Genomic DNA, 24,174 nt, shown 5'->3' on the forward strand with positions numbered 1-24,174 from the left:
TGCGGGGGTTCCCTGGCCCAGTGTAAGTTCACCTTACAGATTTTCTGTAAAGGTGAACTTACACTTTAATGGAAACCAGATATACTCTTTACAACACTTTAAAGACAAGATGCAGCTACCTGCTAGTGAAATATTCCAATATAATCAATCTTTGTCTGACGCAAACTTAATCTAATAGTTGGGCCTCTTACACTTACGACTTTTGAGTTGTCTTGCCAGGCAAGGGGTCTTTTGAGGGGACGAATATCTGCGGTGTATGCTTCCCTCACTGAACCGAATTCAAAACTCCTATATGAACCAATAGGAAAAGGATCTGAATCTTACTTTTGACCTGTCTGAGTGGCAGGATATTGCCTACGCTTTATCTAAAGTCTCTATCAATACCACGCTAATTGAAGCCAACTATAAAACACTTTTGCGTTGGTACCTGTTCAGGTGGCTAAAATGCATCCGTCCAAATCGCCTAACTGTTTTCGACGCTGTGGTCAGTTGGGGCCAATGCATCATTTCTGGTGGCAGTGTCCCCTATTCACTAGGTTTTGGATTCACTAGGTTATTCATGGACCATGTTATTTTTGTTTATTCATGTTTTATGTATTCATGTACTTGTCATAGTGACAATTCGAGAATTGGCCTCTGTTTACATGCTACTTTTGTTATTACTGGATTTTTCCCCCAAAAAACATTGAAATATAAAAAAACTGTCGATGTGTACCTGATTTCAGAAGGCCAATCGGAGCTCACATGACTATGTATCTCCCCATGGATATCCTTTTATCCACAGGGAGATGCCTATGTAAACAAAGCAATTCCCTGTTCTGCCTAGCAACATCGGGAGTAGTGATCTCTGTCATGTTGTTGTGAGACCACCCCCCCTACAGTTAGAATCACTCCCTAGGACACACTTAACCCCTTGATCGCCCCCTAGTGTTAACCCCTTTCCTGCCAGTGTAATTTACACAGTAATCAGTGCATTTTTATAGCACTGATCGCTGTATAAATAACAATGGTCCCAAAATATTATCAAATGTGTCCGCCGCAATGTTGCAGTCATGATAAAAAATCACCGCCATTACTAATAAAAAATAAATTAATAATAAAAATGCCATAAAACTATCCTCTATTTTGTAGACGTTATAACTTGCGCAAACCAATCAATATACGCTTATTGAATTTTTTTTTATTTTTAAATATGTAGAACAATACATATATCGGTCTAAGGAAAAAATCTTTTTTTTAATATATTTTTTGGGGATATTTATTATAGCAAAAATTAAAAAAAATATTGCTTTTTTTTCAAAATTTAAACTCTTTTTTTGTTTATAGCGCAAAAAATAAAAAACGCAGAGGTGATCAAATACCACCAAAAGAAAGCTCTATTTGTGGGGAAATGTTGTTTGGCTGCAACATTGCACGACTGCGCAATGGTCAGTTAAAGCAACGCAGTGCTGTATCGCAAAAAGTGCTCAGGTCAGGAAGGGGGTAAATGCTTCCGGGGCTGAAGTGGTTAAGGGAACAGCATCCGATTTTGGTATGCATTTCGTCAGTTTCTTCTTTCTGCTGATACATGTTAGTGTGCATATGCAAACTATTTATAGGCATTTATTACGATTTCTAAAAGGATGTCACAGTCAAACACAATGCACCAAAAACAAGTAGGTGGGATATCAGTTCTTTTCACTTTAATCTTTACAAGGCTTTCTTTAGTAGATATGACAAAGCCCAGTCCCTATGTTATCTTTCTGAGTCAGCATTTGTTTCCAATATAATTTAACCTAAAATGCACCAGATATACAGGATGTAATATGTGTAATCTTTTGTGTTTTTTTATAATTCTATGTTATGGTTAATACTGCTGAACGACACACACAATTTTATAATTAGATGACTGATCTGAACATCATTAGTTCATCATTTTAAAATATGAGAATGGATTGAAAGCAGAATCTCTAATATTTTATTAGACATGTTGTAGGAGTCTTAAAGTACAGGGATTTTACTGCAGGTAGCTCAGTTATTTCCTCTAGCTGGTACAAGGCAAAGGCCAATATCTAATTTGGAGGACTACATGTTGACGAGGAACGAGGACTTGCTCATGCTTCCATTTTTTAAAGGATAAGTTCACCTTCGGGAACATATTACATGTTCCACCCATTTTTAGGGGACACGTAACATGTTCCCGCTCCTGCAAGGGCTCGTTATACGAGCCCTCTATGTGACAGCAGTAGGGGAAGAAGTTCTGCCCACACAGCCGTCTCATTTATTCACCGTCATCCTTTGCAACTGTCGGTTTGTAGTTCTCAATGAACTACTACAGCGCTGTTGAGTGCTGTGGTAGTTCACTGATTCTTCTTGCTTTCCAGGCTCCTGAAAAAAGAAAATGCGATTTTTATTCACCTTCAAAAAAATGTGCATTTATTTTTATTTTTTTAAAAGGTGAACTTTTCCTTTTACACATCTTTATTTCCAATAATGCCTAGTAGCACAAACTAGAAAGATATCCTTTGTGTGAGACCCTGCTATCTGTAGCTAGAAAGAGTAGTGAATCCTCTGATTATGAATGTTTTTGTGTGGTCTCCAGTGGGCATTTAGAAGAGAACAGTGCCTGGCTTAAAGTGATAATAAAGTAATTGTAAAAGCAGAGGGTTTTTTATCTTAATGCATTATATTCCCTATGCAAAACCACGGCATAGAGCAGGTAAGTATAACATGTTTGTTATTTTAATAGAAAAAAAACAAGACTTTACAATCACTTTAAAGTCTTGTTGTTTTTTTTTTTTTTAAATAACAAACATGTTATACTTACCTGCTCGGTGCAGTTGGTTTTGCACAGAGCAGCCCAAATCCTCCACTTCTCAGGTCCCTCACCCATGCTCCTGGCTCCTACACCCTGCCTAATGCCCCCGCAGCACGTAGTTTGCTATGGGGGCACCCAAGCCGAGCCGCTACTCTGTGTCCATTTAGACACAGAGCCGCAGCTTGGCTCCGCCCTGCCCACACTCTCTCCTTATTGGCTCACTGACTTTGACAGCCAGGACTTTGATTCTGCTGGAGGAAGAATCTGCTGTGCTGGACTCTGTGCTGACAACCTGATTGGCTCTGATCTGCTGCCCCCACCATTTGCTGCCTTGCTTCACCTGACTGCTGTAAGCCACGCCCCCCTCCATAGAGGGCTTTTTCTGTCATGGCGTCACCACATCAGTGATCCCCCTGCTGGAGGAAGAATCTGCTGTGCTGGACTCTGTGCTGACAACCTGATTGGCTCTGATCTGCTGCCCCCACCATTTGCTGCCTTGCTTCACCTGACTGCTGTAAGCCACGCCCCCCTCCATAGAGGGCTTTTTCTGTCATGGCGTCACCACATCAGTGATCCCCCTGCTGGAGGAAGAATCTGCTGTGCTGGACTCTGTGCTGACAACCTGATTGGCTCTGATCTGCTGCCCCCACCATTTGCTGCCTTGCTTCACCTGACTGCTGTAAGCCACGCCCCCCTCCATAGAGGGCTTTTTCTGTCATGGCGTCACCACATCAGTGATCCCCCTGCTGGAGGAAGAATCTGCTGTGCTGGACTCTGTGCTGACAACCTGATTGGCTCTGATCTGCTGCCCCCACCATTTGCTGCCTTGCTTCACCTGACTGCTGTAAGCCACGCCCCCCTCCATAGAGGGCTTTTTCTGTCATGGCGTCACCACATCAGTGATCCCCCTGCTGGAGGAAGAATCTGCTGTGCTGGACTCTGTGCTGACAACCTGATTGGCTCTGATCTGCTGCCCCCACCATTTGCTGCCTTGCTTCACCTGACTGCTGTAAGCCACGCCCCCCTCCATAGAGGGCTTTTTCTGTCATGGCGTCACCACATCAGTGATCCCCCTGCTGGAGGAAGAATCTGCTGTGCTGGACTCTGTGCTGACAACCTGATTGGCTCTGATCTGCTGCCCCCACCATTTGCTGCCTTGCTTCACCTGACTGCTGTAAGCCACGCCCCCCTCCATAGAGGGCTTTTTCTGTCATGGCGTCACCACATCAGTGATCCCCCTGCTGGAGGAAGAATCTGCTGTGCTGGACTCTGTGCTGACAACCTGATTGGCTCTGATCTGCTGCCCCCACCATTTGCTGCCTTGCTTCACCTGACTGCTGTAAGCCACGCCCCCCTCCATAGAGGGCTTTTTCTGTCATGGCGTCACCACATCAGTGATCCCCCTGCTGGAGGAAGAATCTGCTGTGCTGGACTCTGTGCTGACAACCTGATTGGCTCTGATCTGCTGCCCCCACCATTTGCTGCCTTGCTTCACCTGACTGCTGTAAGCCACGCCCCCCTCCATAGAGGGCTTTTTCTGTCATGGCGTCACCACATCAGTGATCCCCCTGCTGGAGGAAGAATCTGCTGTGCTGGACTCTGTGCTGACAACCTGATTGGCTCTGATCTGCTGCCCCCACCATTTGCTGCCTTGCTTCACCTGACTGCTGTAAGCCACGCCCCCCTCCATAGAGGGCTTTTTCTGTCATGGCGTCACCACATCAGTGATCCCCCTGCTGGAGGAAGAATCTGCTGTGCTGGACTCTGTGCTGACAACCTGATTGGCTCTGATCTGCTGCCCCCACCATTTGCTGCCTTGCTTCACCTGACTGCTGTAAGCCACGCCCCCCTCCATAGAGGGCTTTTTCTGTCATGGCGTCACCACATCAGTGATCCCCCTGCTGGAGGAAGAATCTGCTGTGCTGGACTCTGTGCTGACAACCTGATTGGCTCTGATCTGCTGCCCCCACCATTTGCTGCCTTGCTTCACCTGACTGCTGTAAGCCACGCCCCCCTCCATAGAGGGCTTTTTCTGTCATGGCGTCACCACATCAGTGATCCCCCTGCTGGAGGAAGAATCTGCTGTGCTGGACTCTGTGCTGACAACCTGATTGGCTCTGATCTGCTGCCCCCACCATTTGCTGCCTTGCTTCACCTGACTGCTGTAAGCCACGCCCCCCTCCATAGAGGGCTTTTTCTGTCATGGCGTCACCACATTAGTGATCCCCCTGCTGGAGGAAGAATCTGCTGTGCTGGACTCTGTGCTGACAACCTGATTGGCTCTGATCTGCTGCCCCCACCATTTGCTGCCTTGCTTCACCTGACTGCTGTAAGCCACGCCCCCCTCCATAGAGGGCTTTTTCTGTCATGGCGTCACCGCGTCCCGCGCTGGACGCGCCGCTGGCGCGCCGGAGGCGCGCCAGAGGGAAGCCCCTCTGTGCCCCTCCGTGCCCATACTGACCAGGAGGGCCAGATTATTCCAAAGGAAGGTATGCCAGAAAGAAGAAACATAGGTAAGATCATTTATACTCATACCTATTTAAAAAGTCTAAATAACAATAATACAGGGCAACTATCTGAAATAGCCAAAATCACATGTGCTCAATTTGGACTGGCCAAATTGCCACATCCCTGCGAAAAACTGTCAAGACAGCTAGCCTCACAAGCTGATGTATTCCCTCTGGACACAACGGGCACCTTGCCCCTGAGCCCCCCTATCCCTATTGATACCATCCCAAACAAGAAATTAAAACCCCCTACTGAAGAAATCCTGAAACTGAGCTATATAAACGCCAGGTCTGCTGTGAAGCACGCCCCGGACATTTATGATATGATTACGTCTGAGCACCCTCATTTATTCTCTATAACCGAGACATGGTTCGGTCCGGGCTCTGAAACAATTTTTGATGAGCTTATACCAGACAACTACAAAATTTTGCATAAAAATAGGGTGGGCAAAAGGGGAGGTGGTATTGCAGTCTTATATGACGAAAAATTATCTTGTACGGAGCTAGTTTTTCCTTCTCCAAAAACCTTTGAAAGTCTTATCATTAAATGCTCAGTCAATCCTTGCTCATCACTTACCCTGGTCACTATATATAGACCTCCAGAATATAGCGGCCATTTTGTCAAAGAATTTAATGAATATATTATGCAACTAACTGCTAACCAGGATAAATTAATAATTCAAGGAGACTTCAACGTTTGGTTAGAGCAGACTGAAGAACCACACGCCAAGGACCTCCTAGAAGACCTGGAGGGTATGGGGTTCGAGCAGAAAGTTCAGGGGCCAACTCATATCCTTGGACATCAGCTTGACGCTATACTCTCTAATGATCTTCAAGTCACAAATCTATCTACAACAGTGACAGGATGGACGGACCACTATCTATTAAAATACACTCTGCCAGACTTAGCCCCCAGAAAAAATACCTCAGGCCCCCCGATGGAAAGACCAAAGCCTTTCCGAAAACTTACAAAAATCAGCGATGAAACCTTTCATTCAGCCTATATTAACAGCCAAGGCAATTCAGAACAGAAGTTAGTCGACATTGAAAATGATTTGGAAAAATTAGAACAGGCCATGGATGCATTTGAACAAAAACTAATAAACACCCTTGACAAAGTGGCGCCCATCACTACGTCATACAATAGGCCTAGGAAATCTAAATCATGCCCTTGGTATTCATCCTCACTGGGAGAGTTAAAATCCAAAAGACGTCAGCTTGAACGCAAATGGATCAGAACTAACCACCCGCAGGACAAATTGGCCTACAGGAACCAGTGCAGAGTGTATAGCAAGCACGTAAAACTCCAAAAAAGAAGCTATTATAATGCCCAAATAGCCCAAGCTATTAATAAAGAGGCTGAACTATTCAAAATCACATCCAGCCTCTTTAACAACAAAAAATACTTTTCTTCCATACCATCTTCAGATAAAATGTGCTCCAGCCCTCTTCTGTCATTTGAAGCCAAAATACAGAAAATCCGGACATCTACCAACCAGGCTATGCGACCCTTAGACCAACCAATATCATCTGGCCTCCATTCAGGTCTTATGCGATTTACAGATACTACCCCTGGGGAGATACTGAAAATTATGAGAGACTTAAAAGCATCATCATATCCGGATGATATCTGTCCCGGGTGGCTCATGAAGGCCAATGCAAAAACATTGGCCCTGGACATTTGCAAAGTTATTAACCTTTCTCTGCAATTAGGCATCGTCCCAGGAAAAATGAAGCATGCCATAGTAACACCCCTTCTGAAAAAGATGGGTCTAGACATAAATGACCCACTCAATTTCAGGCCCATTTCCGCCATCCCCTTCCTGGCAAAAATCCTAGAGCAAGTAGTCTTCAGGCAGCTACAAAACTATTTTGAGGGGGGTAACCTCTTCCATGACACCCGGGAAGAGGAACCGAGATATCTGTGCTGGCCATGCGAGAAAGACTATTGACAATCCGTGACGCAGGGGGGTCGGCAGCCCTGATTTTGCTAGACCTCTCCGCAGCATTCGACACTGTCGACTATAATATACTGTTGGACAGATTAAAAAATCTTTTTGGTCTTAACGGGGTGGTCCTGAGTTGGATACGCTCGTTTCTCCATGAGAGAACACAATGTGTCAAGATGGGAACACACCGGTCTACCCCAAGACCTCTGACATGCGGAGTTCCACAGGGGAGTGCTCTATCGCCACTCCTCTTTAACTGCTATGTTCGTCCTCTTGCTGACATCATCCAGAACAATAACTTGGAGTGTCAGCTTTATGCCGATGACACACAAATTCTGGTTGATTCAGCAAGAGGACCTCAGCAGCCAGTTCAGTTGGCGAAATGCCTGGTAGAAATACAGGACTGGATGGCTGGCAATAGGCTTGGACTGAACGCAGCTAAAACTGAAGTTCTATTAATTGGTCCTACTAGCCCCCTATTGCTGGCTGCTTGGCCTCTGTCTTTCGGACCCACACCCATTCCAGCCAAGCAGGTAAAAAACCTAGGAGTCATAATCGATGACACCCTCTCGTTTGTTCCCCACTTCAGAAACATCCTGCGGAATGCCAATTACCATCTAAGGCTCCTCAGAAAAGTAAAACATCTATTCACCCAAAATAACAGATCACTACTTGCCCAGGCTTTTATCCATTCCCGGTTAGACGGGGCAAACGTATTCCTATTGGGTGCCCCGCAGAAATGGGCCCATAAGCTTCAGGTGGTTCAGAACCACACTGCTCGCTTTGTACTCGGTCTAGCGAGAAGAGACCATATTAGCCTGGCCAGGAGATCACTTCATTGGCTCCCTATCGAGCAGAGAGTGATCTTTAAAACGCTCTGTATCTTCTTCCGTGCATACTGGGGACAGGGTCCCAAGTACTTACACAGCTTGGCGGTGCACTATGAACCCTCGCACCCATTAAGATCCAAGACCCAACATTTAGCCACAGTCATTCCATCTAAACTTTCTTCCATGGGAGGCAAACGACTCCAGAGTAGGGGTGCCACGCTGTGGAATGCCCTCTCCTTGGAACTTAAGATGACATCTAACCTGCTCCTCTTCAGAAAAAAACTAAAGACGGAAATGTTCATCCAGGCCTATGGTTAAATTTATATTCTTTTCCCTCTTACAGTCCGCCCCCTCATTGAAGGGGCCACTTGCCTCTCCAATAACTATGGTGTCCTCTACCCCTCCTCTAGTATCCCCACTGTTCCTTTTTTCTTTTATATTTTTTCTCATACACTTCACGGCTCATTCCTCTTGCTCCCCTAAGGGCTGGATACCCTTTCCTTTTACCGCCCTCTCTTCTCTTTTCTCTCTCCTCTTCACCACGGATTGATTCAAAGTTACATCTCACCAGCGGCGCTTAGACGCTCACTTCACAGTGGGCATTTGGCGCCTAATTAAGCTCAAAAATCAATCAATCAATCAATTGACAGCAGCCAATAGCGCCCCGCTGTGTGTTTTAGCCAATCAGGAGGAAGAGTCCCAGACAGCCGAATCTCTTATGCAACATCACTGGATTGAGATGGGGCTCAGGTAAGTATGAGGGTGGCTTCTGCACACAGAAGTTTTTTTATCTTAATGCATAGAATGCATTAAGATAAAAAAAAAACTCTGCCTTTAGAACCATTTTAATTATATGCAGCATATCTCAGTTGCCTAATAAGCAAGACACAGAAGAGAATCACCAGAGGCTGCAGAGATTCAAATGGCAGCATTAACAGGCACAGCTGAAACATATAGCTGCCAAATATAGCTCCTAAAAATCCAGATTTACAAAATGTTATGGTGGTATACAACCATTGAGGGTTTTGTAAACATTTTATTTTGTAGGTTAATGTCCAGTGCAGTACTGCCAAACAGACTCCCTTTGCATCTCCTCAGAATATATGGATGTCTAAGAGCATACATTTTTTTATAGAAACAAAACCTTCGATACACTTTCACATGTACGCATTATATGTGTATAAGTACATATTTACCCGTGGGTAAGGTAACATTGTTATATTTGATATTCCTACTTCCACGTCACAAATGGAAACAATTCTATGAGAACTGATAAGAATATGATTGCTTTAGTAGGAAACATGTTGTCTTCCACCTCTCCTAACAAGACACGTGGACTGGGAAACTGGAAAAACAAATTGTTAAAAACGTTGCAATTATGTTAGGCTTGCAGATTATTGATCCATCGTATTGGTTATGTTAGGCTAAAATAATCCTGCCGGTGTTTTTTACCAGTATTTGTCTATGCTGTCTTTTTGGTTCCAATCACTTCCGAGCATTTACAATGAATGCTTTGCAAACCTCATACATACAGTATCTCACACAAGTGAGTACACCCCTCATATTTTTGTAAATATTTTATTATATCTTTTCATGTGACAACACTGAGAAAATGAAACTTTGGTTCAATGTAAAGTAGTGAGTGTACAGCTTGTATAACAGTGTAAATTTGCTGTTGCCTAAAACTAACTCAACACACAGCCATTAATGTCTAAACCTTTGGCAACAAAAGTGAGTACACTCCTAAGTGAATATGTCCAAATTTGGCCCCATTAGCCATTTTCCCTCCCAGGTGTCATGTGACTCGTTAGTGTTATAAGGTCTCAGGTGTGAATGGGGAGAAGGTGTGTTCAATTTGGTGTTATCGCTCTCACTCTCTCATACTGGTCACTGGAAGTCAAACATGGCACCTCATGGCAAAGAACTCTCTGAGGATGAAAAAAAGAATTGTTGCTCTATATAAAGATGGCATAGGCTATAAGAAGATTGCCAAGACAATGAAACTGAGCTGCAGCACAGTGGCCAAGACCAGCTCAGCAGCATTTCCAGAGGTTGTCTTTGGGAAATAGATGTATGAGTGCTGCCAGCATTACTGCAGAGGTTAAAGGGGTGGGGTGTCAGCCTGTCAGTGCTCAGACCATACTCCGCACACTGCATCAAATTGGTCTGCATGTCTGTCGTTCCAGAAGGAAGCCTATTCTAAAGATGATGCACAAGAAACCCTGCAAACAGTTTGCTGAAGAAAAGCAGACTAAGGACATTGATTATTGGAACCATGTTCTGTGGTCTGATGAGACCAAGATAAACGTATTTGGTTCAGATGGAGTCAAGCGTGTGTGGTGGCAAACAAGGTGAGGAGTACAAAGACAAGTGCGCCTTGCCTACAGTCAAGCATGGTGGTGGGAGTGTCATGGTCTGGGGCTGCATGAGTGCTGCCAGCACTGGGGAGCTACAGTTCATTGAGGGAACCATGAATGTCAACATGTACTGTGACATACTGAAACAGAGAGCGATCCCGTCCTTTTCAGAGACTGGGCCGCAGGGCAGTATTCCAACATGACAACGACCCCAAACACAACTCCAAGATGACCACTGCCTTGCTAAAGAAGCCGAGGGTAAAGGTGGTGGACTGGCCAAGCATGTCTGCAGACCTAATTGAGCATCTGTTGGGCATCCTCAAACGGAAGGTGGAGGAGCGCAAGGTCTCTAACATCCACCCGCTCCGTGACATTTTCACTTAGGAGTGTACTCACTTTTGTTGCCAACTGTTTAGACATTAATGGCTGTGTGTTGAGTTATTTTGAGGGGACAGCAAATTTACACTGTTATATAAGCTGTACACTCACTAATTTACATTGTAGCAAAGTGTAATTTCTTCAGTGTTTTTGCATGATAAGTTATAATAAAATATTTACAAAAATGTGAGGGTTGTACTCACTTTTGTGAGATACAGTGGACCCTCGATTGCGAATAACGCGGTTAACGAGCGTTTCGCAATACGAGCACTGTATTATAAAAAATCCTAACTCGGTTTCCAAGTGTTGTCTCGCAAAACGAGCAGGATTCAAACCAAAACGGCGCCCAGTACCGCATCTGGCCTGAGGGGGGGGCGCCGGCACTGATCGGCAGTTCGGAAATGCTAGGAAAGACTCAGTTCCCGAGCCTTTCCAAGGTTTTCTAAGGTCAGCCGAGCTGTCCTCTGGCCTTTCCGTGTGTTTCCGAGGCTCTCCGGCGCCCCCCCACCACCTCTGGCCACATGCGGTATTGCATGCCATTGAAGTCAATGCAAAATAAATTATTTTCGTTTCCATTGACTTTAATGGGGAAACTCGCTTTAATATGCGAGTACTTTGGATTACGAGCATTCTCCTGGAATGGATTATGCTTGTAATCTGAGGTTCCACTGTACTGTAAATTGCAGATGCATTTATAGATTTTTTTTTTTAATCCATACTTTTTACACTGTTTTGTCAGTGGAACTGTATATTAATCTGCGAGTGGGAAACTACTCTCTGAGATGGAAGAAATACATGATCAGCCATAACTTTATGGCTGCCCACCTAAAATTTGTGGGTCACCCTTTTGCCACCAAAGCAGCCCTAACCTGTCGAGGCATGGACGCCACTAGACTTCTGAAACTGTCAGTAGCAGATCCTTTAAGTCAGTGGTCTCAAAGTACCGGCCCGCGGGCCATTTGCGGCCCGCGGACCAGTTATAAATGGCCCGCAGGCAGGGTGGAAGTGAGGGGAGCAAAAAAAAAAAAAAATTTTTTTTTTTTTTTTTTTTTTTGAGCTGGAGCCATCTGGTGGTGAGCCGTTGGTATTACAAGTTATTACCACCAGATGTGAGCTGGCGCCATCTGGTGGTGGCCGTTGGTATTACAAGTTAAGCATTACAAGTTAAACAGCAATTCTAATGTCATTTTACACTATTTTCACTGCCATCTTCTTCCCTCTAATTAGAACCCCCAAACATTATATATATTTTTTATCCTAACACCCTAGAGAATAAAATAGCGATCGTTGCAATACTTTCTGTTACGCCGTATTTGCGCAGCAGTCTTACAAGCGCACTTTTTTGGGAAAAAATTACACTTTTTTTAATTAAAAAATAAGACAACAGTAAAGTTATCCCCATTTTTTTTAATATTATGAAAGATAATGTTACGCTGAGTAAATTCATACCCAACATGTCACGCTTCAAAATTGTGTCCGCTTGTGCAATGCCGACAAACTTTTTTACCCTTTAAAATCTTCATAGGCGACGTTTAAAAAAATCTACAGGTTGCATGTTTTAAGTTACAGAGGAGCTAGAATTATTGCTCTCACTCTACCAATCGCGGCGATACCTCACATGTGTGGTTTGAACACCGTTTACATATGCGGGCGCTGCTCACGTATGTGTTCGCTTCTGCGCGCAAGCTCGTCGGGACGGGGTGCGTTTTCTGGCTCCTAACTTTTTTAGCTGGCTCCTAGATTCCAAGCAAATTTGTCAAACCCTGACTTACACCAGTGCTGGTGGTAATAATGCGCTCGCTGACACCAGTGCTCGGGGTTAATAATGTGTTCGCTGACACCAGTACTGTTGTTTTTGAAGTTTGAAAGTTTGCATGCGGCCCCCCATGGCATATGAAAACTTGTCTTGTGGCCCTCAGGTAATTTGAGTTTGAGACCCCTGCTTTAAGTCCTCTAAGTTGGGAGGTAGGGCCTCAATGAATCACACTTTTTGTTGTCTTCCCCAAACTGTTCTTGAGCTATTTTTTACAGTGTGCCAGGCCACATTATCCTGCTGAAAGAGACCACTGCCATAAGGGAATACAGTACCATTACCATTTTTATGGTCAGTAATAATGTTTTGGTAGGTGGTGTGTGTCAAAGTAACAGCAACATGAATGGCAGCAGAACATTACCCAAAGCATCTCACTGCCTCCACCAAAAAGAACCCCCCGGAGATAAAGACGCCTAGGGTGGACCTTGCCGCATAAAAAATGGTTTATTGATACAAAATATTGGCAATCACATTGAATCAGACACTCAAATACCCATCACCATCACCCAAATAAATATTAAAACTAGTTATGCCCTGTACACACGATCGGTTCATCTGATGAAAACGGTCTGATGGATTTTTTCATCAGATATCCAATGAAGCTGACTTTCATCAGTCTTGCCTACACACCATCAGTTAAAAAAACGATCGTGTCAGAACGCAGTGACGTAAAACACAACGAAATGCTGAGTTTTTTCACCGATGGGGAAAAAAAACGATGGGACCCACACACAATCGGTTCGTCTGATGAAAACGGTCCATCGGACGGTTTTCATCAGACGAACCGATCGTGTGTACGTGGCATTAGACAACGTTATCTAAGTAAACAATAAACTATGTAGGGGAATGCATGCATGCAAAATTACTCTAGCTGGGAAACCAGCTGTAAATTTATCCAGCTGGTAACACAGCAATTAAAGAGATCAGCCACTTGACTGGTCAAGTCCTAGCAGGACATATAGCAGAGTAAATTAGCTTGCCTTCTTCCCATTGTGCATCCTGGTGCAATCTTTTCCCCATGTAAGCGATGCACATGCACTCAGCCATCCACGTGATATAAAAGAAATTGTGATTCATCAGAGCAGGCCACCTTCTTCCATTGCTCTGTGGTCCAGTTCTAATGCTCACATGACCATTGCAGGTGCTTTTTGGCTGTGGACATGAATCGGCATGCGCACCCTGACTGGCCTGTGGCTATGCAGCTCCATACACAACAAACTGCAATGCTCATTTCTTTCTGCTTTCAACTCATCAACTTCAGGGTCAACACTTGATGCTTGTATCCCACCAACTTTCAGACGTAACAAGATAATAATCAGTGTAATTCACTTAACCTGTCAATGGGCATAAAGTTATGGCTGATCAGTGTAAGCTGATTTATGAACTGATATCATTTTTCAAATTAAAGATAGGAGTATGTCTGTGTATTGTAACCCACACGTTACAGGATTCCAATTCGGTGCAACTGTCAATGGAGCAATGCAATTTGAAATAAAGACAGTTATGGTCAAGGCTGCAAATAAAACAAACACGTTTTTCACAGAAAATGTACCATGCCAACATCTAACATAATGTGTTCACATTTTTGTCTTTATCAGAGTGTAATTGTAATGAGCACGCTGACAGCTGCCACTTTGACCTGGATATGTGGCTGGCATCAGGGAACCGTAGTGGAGGAGTTTGTGATAACTGTAATCATAATACAGAAGGTATTAACTGCCAGAGATGCAAGCCCGGCTTCTTCCGAGACTGGAATGTGCCATTTTCTGCCCAGGATGCCTGCAAAGGTATTGTGACAGTTTACCTACTCCTTTACGATGAATTCACTAATTCTAACCAAAACAATATCAAGTTAATGGAACAGTCAAAGAAATAAAAATGATTACACATATTTGTAAATTTATATAAATATATATTTATATAAAAAAATATTATTATTTTTTAACTGCAAGCCACCGCCTTATTGTGCCTTATTACATTTTAATTGTGGGAGCTCATTTCCCAGTGACAGTCTTCACATGTTTGAGTACAATTACTCTAAGCAAATAACTGGGGCAGCCGTCCCTATTCCATTGAGAGATTTAAATTCACTTCAGGAACTGCCCTCATGTGGCCAGCAGGGCTATTAATCTCAATTTCTTACAAATCATGGGATCTAAACAAAAGACCCAAACAACAGCTGGTTACTATTGAAGTGGTAACTTTGTCTGGTACCCAAAGTGGTGCTGAAAACAGCTCCATGTGCCAGCACTGTGCCTGCTGTGAGCAATGTGCCTGCATTATACAGATAACTTATTTAATTCCTCATAAATCTTTATTGTGCTTCCCATATTATATACTGTATATAACACTGGCATCATAAGGTCATCTTTGAATTACTCAATGCACAATCTAATGAATTATACATTGCACCTTTAGGAGGATAGCAGAGAAAAGGCCACATCAGACCCTGGTGATAGATCTTTGAAAGATGCGTGCTTGTTTCTGGATTATTATTTATTTATTTATTTTTTCCATAAAGATTTTATTGATAGAAAAAAAAAAGGAAGGAACAATTTCACAGATAAAACAGTAATATCGACAAATACAATAGGAAAACAAAAGAGGGACTACAAAGCTTTAGGATTATTATTTTTTTAAGTGACAAAACATTTGCAGATGCTTGGATAACCTCAGTTCGTACACACGGTCGGAATCTCCGACAACAAATGTTCGATATATATATATATATATGAATTTTCCTTAAAGGGAAAGTGTCAATCACACACTTGGGTGGTGGGTAAACCTGACATTTATTGTTGATATTTGGTGTTTTAGATATTAGCCCAAAGAAAGATGTCCACAGCTAAACAATGACAAAGTAATATGTGTCGTGTAGATAACAATAACAGGCACTAAGGTAAGGTGCCATACATAAAAATGTACTTATAATATGTTATACCACCGACCAGCTTAGCGGTTAGCTATGGGGGCACTCAGCAGAGGGGAGGAGCCAGGAGTGCGCTGATAGAGGACCACAGAAGTGGAGGATCGGGGCTGCTCTGTGCAAAACCATTGCACAGAGCAGGTGAGTATATTTTTTTTTAATTATTATTTACCTTAAGTATTACTTTAGTTTTATTTTAATATAGAAACATGTATGCAAAATGTAATTTAATATAATAAATAAAGTGCAGCAATGTGATATAGGAATATATTATCAGGCATTTTTTCAAATTCTTTGTATTCATTGTAGACTTGGAAGTGGAACTTGCGTTCTGAAAAATGCGTTGAGTCTAGTAGTCTTCACCCAGACACCTGATCTGCTCTAATACTTATGAGATGAGCTTATAACTTATAAATGCTGTGTATACATGATGATGATGTAAATAGTCAGGTGCTGGACTGGGGACAACCTTAATTTGTGAGGCAATTAATTAAAAATAAAATGATTTTAACATTAAAAATGTGTCCGGTACCTTAAAAGTCTGCCATTATTTTTTATACAGTCCCCCTACCCCCCATCTATTAATATGTCATGTATACTTAGCATGCTTGTATATTTTGCCCCATACCCTCTAATTAGAAAAAGCTGGTAAATTAACTCAACTTCTACTAAATAAGACTATATGATACTTAGAACAAGTTCAGAGGTAAAGCACAGTGGGCCAGATTCACATAGAACTGCGGCGGCGTAACGTATCGTAGATACGTTACACCGCCGCAAGTTTTCATCGCAAGTGCCTGATTCACCAAGCACTTGCATGAAAACTTACGCCGGCGGCCTCCGGCGTAAGCCCGCGTAATTCAAAGGGGCGTGTGCCATTTAAATTAGGCGCGCTCCCGCGCCGGACCTACTGCGCATGCTCCGTTTTGAAATTCCCGCCGTGCTTTGCGCGAAGTGACGTAATTTTTTCGAACGGCGACGTGCGTAGCGTACTTTCGTATTCCCGGACGTCTTACGCCAGAAAAAAATTTTTTATTTCGACGCGGGAACTACGGCTATACTTTACACAGCACATACATGGGCTGTGTAACGTTAGGGCAGGTAAAACAACGACTAAAATTGCGACAGGAAACTAGACTAGCGACGACGTACCGAATGCGAAAAACCGTCGTGGATCGCCGTAAAACCTCATTTGCATACCCAACGCTGGAATACGATGCAAACTCCACCCAGCGGCGGCCGCGGTATTGCATCCTAAGATCTGACAGTGTAAAACAATTACACCTGTCGGATCTAAGGGCTATCTATGCGTAACTTATTCTATGAATCAGTGGCATAGATACTCTGAGAGATACGACGGAGTATCTGAGATACTCCGTCATATCTCTGCTGTGAATCTGGCCCAGTGTCTGTACCTGAGGACATTGGAACACTTTTGAAGTTGGGCTGTTTTTTATATCAATGCAGTATTATTCATTAGTGGCTAGAAGTTAATCCTTCCACACAAGTTAGAATTGTTTGTGCATATTACCTCACTCTGTGCAGGTGTCTGGCTTCTCGGCAAACAGGTGGGGAATGTGGAAGCAAATGTTACTTGCACAAAAAAATCAGGTGTCACAGCCAAGGTAAACAGAGACAAATTGTAGACTTGTTAAAGGGATTACTCAAGTTTAAATAGCTTGGGCCTTTTAAAAAGATACATTGTGATACCAATGCAAACAGTGGAAATAATGATCACATTTTTAGATAATGGTAGCTGTGTCCGGAGAAGTTTTTATAACTCAAGCTGCATGCTTTTGTCACTGTATTTAAGTATGACGGCTTCTCGTCCGCCGTACGTCGGCAAAATGGCATGGGTGCACAAAACCTCTCGATCGCCCCCTAATGTTTAACCCCTTCTCTGCCAGTGACATTTATACAGTAATCAGTGGCTATTTTTAGCTCTGATCAATGGTCCCAAAATAGTGTCAAAAGTATCTATCCCCTATTTTTTAGACGCTACAACTTTTGTGCAAACCAATCAATATACAGTTATTCTGATTTTTTTTTTACCAAAAATATGTAGAATACATATCGACCTAAACTGAGGAAGACATTTTATTTTTTATATTTTTGGGGGGATTTTTATTAACAAACGCAATAAACTACCCAATTTTTTTAATCAAATATAAAAACTGAGTTTGCACCGAGTAAATAGATACCAAACATGTCAAACCTTAAATTTGTGTGCGACTGTGAAATCACAACAAACTTCAGTTCCCTATATTATCTATAGGTGACACTTCAAACGCCCCCTATAGGTCATCAGTTTAGTGTCACAGAGAAGATCTTCTGCTAGAATTATTGCTCTCACACTGGCGTGTGCAGCGATATGTAACATGTATAGCAATTTACATTTTCGCATGTAGGCGCCCCAGACACGTGCGTTTATGTTCATACGTGGGTGGGGCCCACATTTCTTTTTAGGGGAGATTTATGTGCTTGGATGTACGGTAACTTTATTTTTGATGATTTCTGATGATTTTTAGGTGACAGGTTCCCTTTAATGAGACATGCAGGGTCCTCTGAGCTCCTCTGAATGTATTGCAATACATCCCTTCCTGACTATGCTAGTCTGGGGCACTGAGAGGCTGACCTGGAAGTCTTCCGGTGCTTTCCGGGTCACAGCAAGAAGGGGGGGAGAGCATATGTGTCTCCGCTCTTCTCCCTCCCCTCCACCCGCCAACATCTGCACATGGTGCACGTGCGGGGTGACGCTGGTACGGGGGGGGGGTGGAGGCAGTATGGTGGCAGCACAGCCACCCGAATGCATCCACACTTTTAAACACAATCCTGGTGCAGCCATTGGATTGTGTGTGAAACCCCCTGCTGTCAGGTCCGTACGACATATACAGAGCTGGTAGCGTAAGGGTTAAAGGAAAGCATATGCCTGGCCTTTTCTTCTGGATATTGAACCATGAATTGTTGGGTCCAGTTTGCACCAATGATGCAACAATATAAAGCATTTTTATTCTTACCTGAGTATACCTCTTTGGCTTAAAGCTGGGAATCCACACACATTCACGTTCATTTAAACAACACCTTTCCAGGATGCCTTATTTTTTTTCTCAGTTTAAGGTGTACTATTCTCTAAATTAGACAGTGAAGAGTGCAGATCACTGCAGACAGTCAGAAAGAAAACAAAGCAGTGTTTTCAATGTCTCCCATTATTGACTTACCATGTCTTGCTCTGCACTGTGTCTCTGTGTAAATGTGGCAATCTTGGCAGATGCAGGGTTTGCTTCTCAGAATCTCAGAACTTCTTGCAAGGAAAACAGTGAGCAGCACAGTAGTGACATCAAGAAATCTCACTACAAATCTCCTTGGATCAATGCCATAGATCTCACACAGCAGATATACAGATATGAGGCTGTAGGCACAGGAGTGCTTAGACACACTCACATACCAGGGAGTACAATAATTTTCAGAAGGATTTCCAGACAAAGGTAATCTTGTTAGGGTACTTCTTACTGTAGGCACCATTTACATTTTTAGATGTTCCCTAACTTAGTAATTACGGTATTTATCTGCGTTTAACATGCAGCGGCGTATAACACACACCCCAATTTAAGAGGGAAGTTTCAGGAAACATTTATTTATTTTTTTTCCAAATGAACCACTTAGAAGCAAAATAATGGTATCCGAGCATCAATGCAGCCTGATCTGTGCCCATCTGCAGCCTCAATGCAGCCAGATCTGTGTCCATCTGCAGCTTCATTGCAGCCTGATCTGTGCTCATCTGCAGCATAGATCTCCAATGCAGTTTGATTAGTGCCCATCTGCAGCCTATAAATTTATCAAAATGCTCTGCCTGTTCAGTGCCAATCTGCAGTTTTCAATGTTAGATCATCTCTGTTGTCACCGAGGGAAGAGGGGGAGCGAGAGCGCCACTGAATTACATAGAGCCGCAATCTCCTTCCTGTGTACACGGTGCTCCATCACTCACAGCCACGTCTCCTGCCCCTGTTCATATGATAGACAGTACAGTAGTCCAATGCGGGGAGGCGTGGCTGTGCGTGACGTAGCGCCGGATACAGAGGGAGGAGATCACGGCTCTATGTAATTCAGTGGTGCTCGCTCCTCTTATCTCAGACAGCAGGGATCGGCGTATAATACGCACCCACGATTTCCCCCTGATTTTAAGGGGAAAAAAGTGTGTGTTATACGCCAATAAATACGGTATATACTTTTTTTTTATTTAAAGCCCAACTCCAGGATAAAAGGCTCTTTGATCACTGGGTTTAAAATAAAAATAAAAAATCTAGATCCCCATTTTACCTCAAGCTGCAGTCATGTGATCATCCAACGCTAGACCCTTCTCTCTATTTACACATCACGGCCTGCATGTCATTGACAATTCTCATTGACTGGATTCAGATTCAGATTGAAGAAACTGAAAAGGACTGGCTACAAGGGTTAACGTGCGGTGCTTTACTATCATCACAGCAGGTGGAGGTGGAGTCAGCGAGGAACCTAGATGGGGACTAGGTAAGTATATCTGACTTCACTAGGTAAGGAAAACGTAACAGCATAATAGGCTATAATAGGTAAGAGGGGAGGTCGCAGGAAGAAATTGAAAAAAGTAAGATTTTTTTCTAGAGTTGCATAGTTATAGTTAGTCAGGTTGAAAAAAGAGACAAGTCCATCTAGTTCAACCAAAAAGGAAAAAAAAATGCAATCCCATATACACAATCCTATATCCAATCCAATCCTATACCCACAGTTGATCCAGAGAAAGGCAAAAAAAAACGGCAAAGCATGATCCAATTTGCTACAGCAGGGAAAAAAAATCCTTCCTGATCCCCCGAGAAGCAATTGGATTTTCCCTGGATCAACTTTACCTATAAATGTTAGTACCCAGTTATATAATGTACATTTAGGAAAGAACCCAGGCCTTGTTTAAAGCAATCTACTGAGCTGGCCAGAACTACCTCTGGAGGGAATCTATTCCACATATCCACAGCTCTTACTGTGAAAAAACCTTTGCGTATTCTGAGAATAAATCTTTTTTCCTCTAGGCGTAAAGAGTGCCCCTTTGTCCTCTGTGATGACCTTAAAGTGAATAACTCAACATTAAGTTCACTATATGGACCATTTATGTATTTTTACATGTTGATCATATCCCCCTTGATCTCCTCTTCTCAAGAGGGAATAAATTCAGTTTCTCTAATCTTTCCTCATAGCTGACCTCTTCCATGCCTCTCATCAGTTTAATTACCCTTCTCTGCATTTTCTCCAGTACCCCGATATCCTTTTTTGAGAACTGGTGCCAAAAACTGAGCAGCATATTCCAGGTGAGGTCTTTTTGTACAGGGGCAAAACTATATCTTTCTCTCTGGAGTCCATACTTAAAGCGGAGTTCCGCCGAAAACTTTTTTTTTAAAGTCAACAGCTACAAATACTGCAGTTGCTGACTTTTAATATATGGACACAGGTCCTGGGGGCCCGCGATGTTGGGCGACCTATGCCCAGAACTGGATTACACAGGTATCTGCTCCCTCCTCCCCCTTGAAAGGTGCAAAATGTGACATCGTAGGGGGGGAGGATTCTGAAAAGCGGAAGTTCCATTTTTGGGTGGAACGCCACTTTTAGTTTTACGTTAAGGCATGATTGACACAACCAGTAAGAAACAGGTCATATACTTGTGTCAAGTGCATGAAACGTGTTGTGTTTAACATAGACAAGTGATAGCCTGGCATGGAGAATCCTTATATAAATATAACATAAAGTAAACAGATAAAGTTAAATATCTGGAACATATTGTGTCAAATTTTTAGTAGATAAAATAGTTTACTTATGTGAAAAATGTAATATTTTTTAAAGAAAAATATGTATTTTTGAGTCACAGAAGAAGAATAAAAGAGAGTATCAGTAAGAGACCCCTTGTCTGATCAACCATCACACAAAGAGCTGGCAGTGATAGCAGCAAATTGCATTCAATTATATATTATTTACACTTTGATCTGTTTTCTTTTTTTCTTGGTCCAATTTGGCTCTAGCTTCATTGCCTGGAGACATTGATAGAAAATTAATATCAAAGTTTTCTTCAGACTTTGTGACTGTTAAAGAATACTGTATATGACATAAGCCTTGAATATAACCTCATTTTTATGGTAAATATAATTCTAACTTAAATACTGTATTCTTATAATTTATAAGCCACATTTTCTACAATGCATGATAGAGTACATGTCACAGTCAATGCTTACAGTTTTGCGTCTATATACACATGGTTGCCAGTAAGGGTGGAAAACAATCATGCAGCCAAGCTTGTTTTTGAATGGAGGAACATGTTGGTGGATTAGCTCGGCTTTAAGCCTCTTTCTTTCCTTAGTTGTGACAATCCCTATCACATTTGTTGCAAATGATTTACTTACATTCAGCTTCATGCTTGCATTATTCAAATTTAAAAAACATTGGGCCAGATCCACAAAAGGGATACGCCGGCATATCTACTGATACGCCGTCGTATCCCTGTTTCTATCTAGGCGACTGATTCACAGAATCAGTTACGCATAGATATTCCTAAGATCCGGCACGTGTAATAGTTTTACACTGTCGGATCTTAGGATGCAGTACCTCGGCCGCCGCTGGGGGCATTTCTCGTCGAAATGCCGCTTCGGGTATGCAAATTAGCACTTACGGAGATCCATGAAGCGGTTTCCCTTCGTGAAGTCTCCGTAAGTTGTTAGTTTGCAAACACAAAATTAGGGCTACTTTTACAAAGTGTAAAGTTAGTACATCATGTAAAAGTAGACCCCTCTTTCCCGCGACGCTGTCAAAAAATGTTTTAAAATTTTTTTTTCCCGCTGCATCTCTTTTTTTCCCCAACGCAACTTTTTTTACCCGGCGCGATTCAAAAAACTCGGCGTAACGTAACTTTGCGCAAAGCACGTCGGGAAAATCTCGTCGGGAGCATGCGCAGTACGTCCGGCGCGGGAGTGCGCCTAATTTAAATGGGACTCGCCCCATTAGATTGGGCACGCCTTGCGCCGGACACATTTAAGTTACACAGCTGAAAATTTCTAGGTAAGTGCTTTGTGGATCGGGCACTTAGGTAGAGATTTTGCGGCGGTGTAACTTAAATAGGAAGATTTAAGTTAAGCCCGCTGGCTGTGGATCTGGCCCATTATCTCTAAAGGAATTGAGAAATTAATTAAATACAGTATGTGCCCCAGAAGGCTAACTGTCAAACCTATTTTAAAAAAATGCATATTTTTTTTTTCTCTGATACTTAACTTACTAAATGCAGTCCATGAAAAAATTGATCACAAACTTACCTGTTCTCTCAATCTAAGTTATTGTGAACTTGAATACTTGAAGAACCTTAACAGTCATTACTTAGGGCTAGTCTACGCTTCAAAACAAGGTTTCGGACACAAGCTCTCTGAACGACAGTCAAAACTCCTGTCACTAAATAAAATGGTTAGCTTGCAGTCCTGTTTACACCTTGCTTTTGCGTGGTGCCTTAATAAGACTTCAGTGGGGCTTCGATGAGGCTTTGTTGGAGCTCCAATGAGGTTTCAATGAGCCTTTGGTGGGGCTTCGATGAGGCTTCGGTGGGGCTTCGATGAGGCTTCGGTGGGGCTTTGTGGGGCTTTGATCAGGCTTCAGTGGGGCTTCAAGTGAGCTTTGCCAAAGATTTCAATGGAGGCTTTGAGGATGCTTTGTAGCACCACTAAAGCTACATGGGATATAATTTTTGAAGCAAAGCCAAAGCAAAACAAAATCCAGGTTTAAACAGGACTGTAAGCTAATCATTTAATTTAGTGACAGGAGCTTTGACTGGCATTCAGAGAGCTTTAACAAAGCCTGTCCGAAGCCTTGTTTTGAAGCAAGTGTAAACTAGCCATTAATGTGTGTTGAAGCCGAAGCAATTGTAAATGAGCCCTTACAGAGAATGTGCCTTAACCACTTGCCTACAGGGCACCTTCACCCCCTTCCTGCCCAAGCCATATTTCAGCTTTCAGCGCTGTCACATTTTGAATGACAATTGTGCGGTCTTGCATCACTGTACCCAAATACATTTTTATAATTTTTTTCCCCACAAATAGAGCTTTCTTTTGGTGGTTTTTGATCACAAGTTTGAAAAAACACAATATTTTTTACTTTTTGCTATAATAAATATCCAATTTTTAAAAAATAAAACAGATTTTTTTCCTCAGTTTAGGCTGATATGTATTCTTCTACATATTTTTGGTAAAAAAAATCACAATAAGCATATATTGATTGGTTTGCACAAAAGTTATAGCGGCTACAAAATAGGGGATAGATTTATAGCATTTTTATTGTTTTTTACTAGTAATGGAGGCGATCAGTGATTTTTATCGTGACTGCGATATTGCGCCGGACACATCGGACACTTTTGACAAATTTTTGGGACCATTCACATTTACACAGCGATCCCTGCTATAAAAAATACATTGATTACTGTATAAATATGACTGGCAGGGAAGGGGTTAACACTAGGGGCGATCAAGGGGTTAAATGTGTTCGCTAGTGATTCTAACTGGGGGGAGGGGCTGACTGGGGGAGGTGACCGGTCGGTGTTCCTATGTACAAAGGACACACCATCGGT

General features: G+C 42.7%; 1 protein-coding gene across 1 annotated transcript in view; it reads left to right on the plus strand.

Moving 5' to 3' along the window:
- The window catches only part of NTN4 (netrin 4), a 170,197-nt gene that overhangs the window by 94,237 nt on the left and 51,786 nt on the right, over positions 1-24,174 (plus strand). Inside the window, exon 5 of the mRNA XM_040344110.1 lies at positions 14,230-14,418. Within this exon, the coding sequence (XP_040200044.1) occupies positions 14,230-14,418 (189 nt within the window). The remainder of the gene's footprint in view (positions 1-14,229; positions 14,419-24,174) is intronic.

Source organism: Rana temporaria, chromosome 3 (genome assembly GCF_905171775.1).
Source record: "Rana temporaria chromosome 3, aRanTem1.1, whole genome shotgun sequence".
NCBI classification, from domain to species: Eukaryota; Metazoa; Chordata; class Amphibia; order Anura; family Ranidae; genus Rana; species Rana temporaria.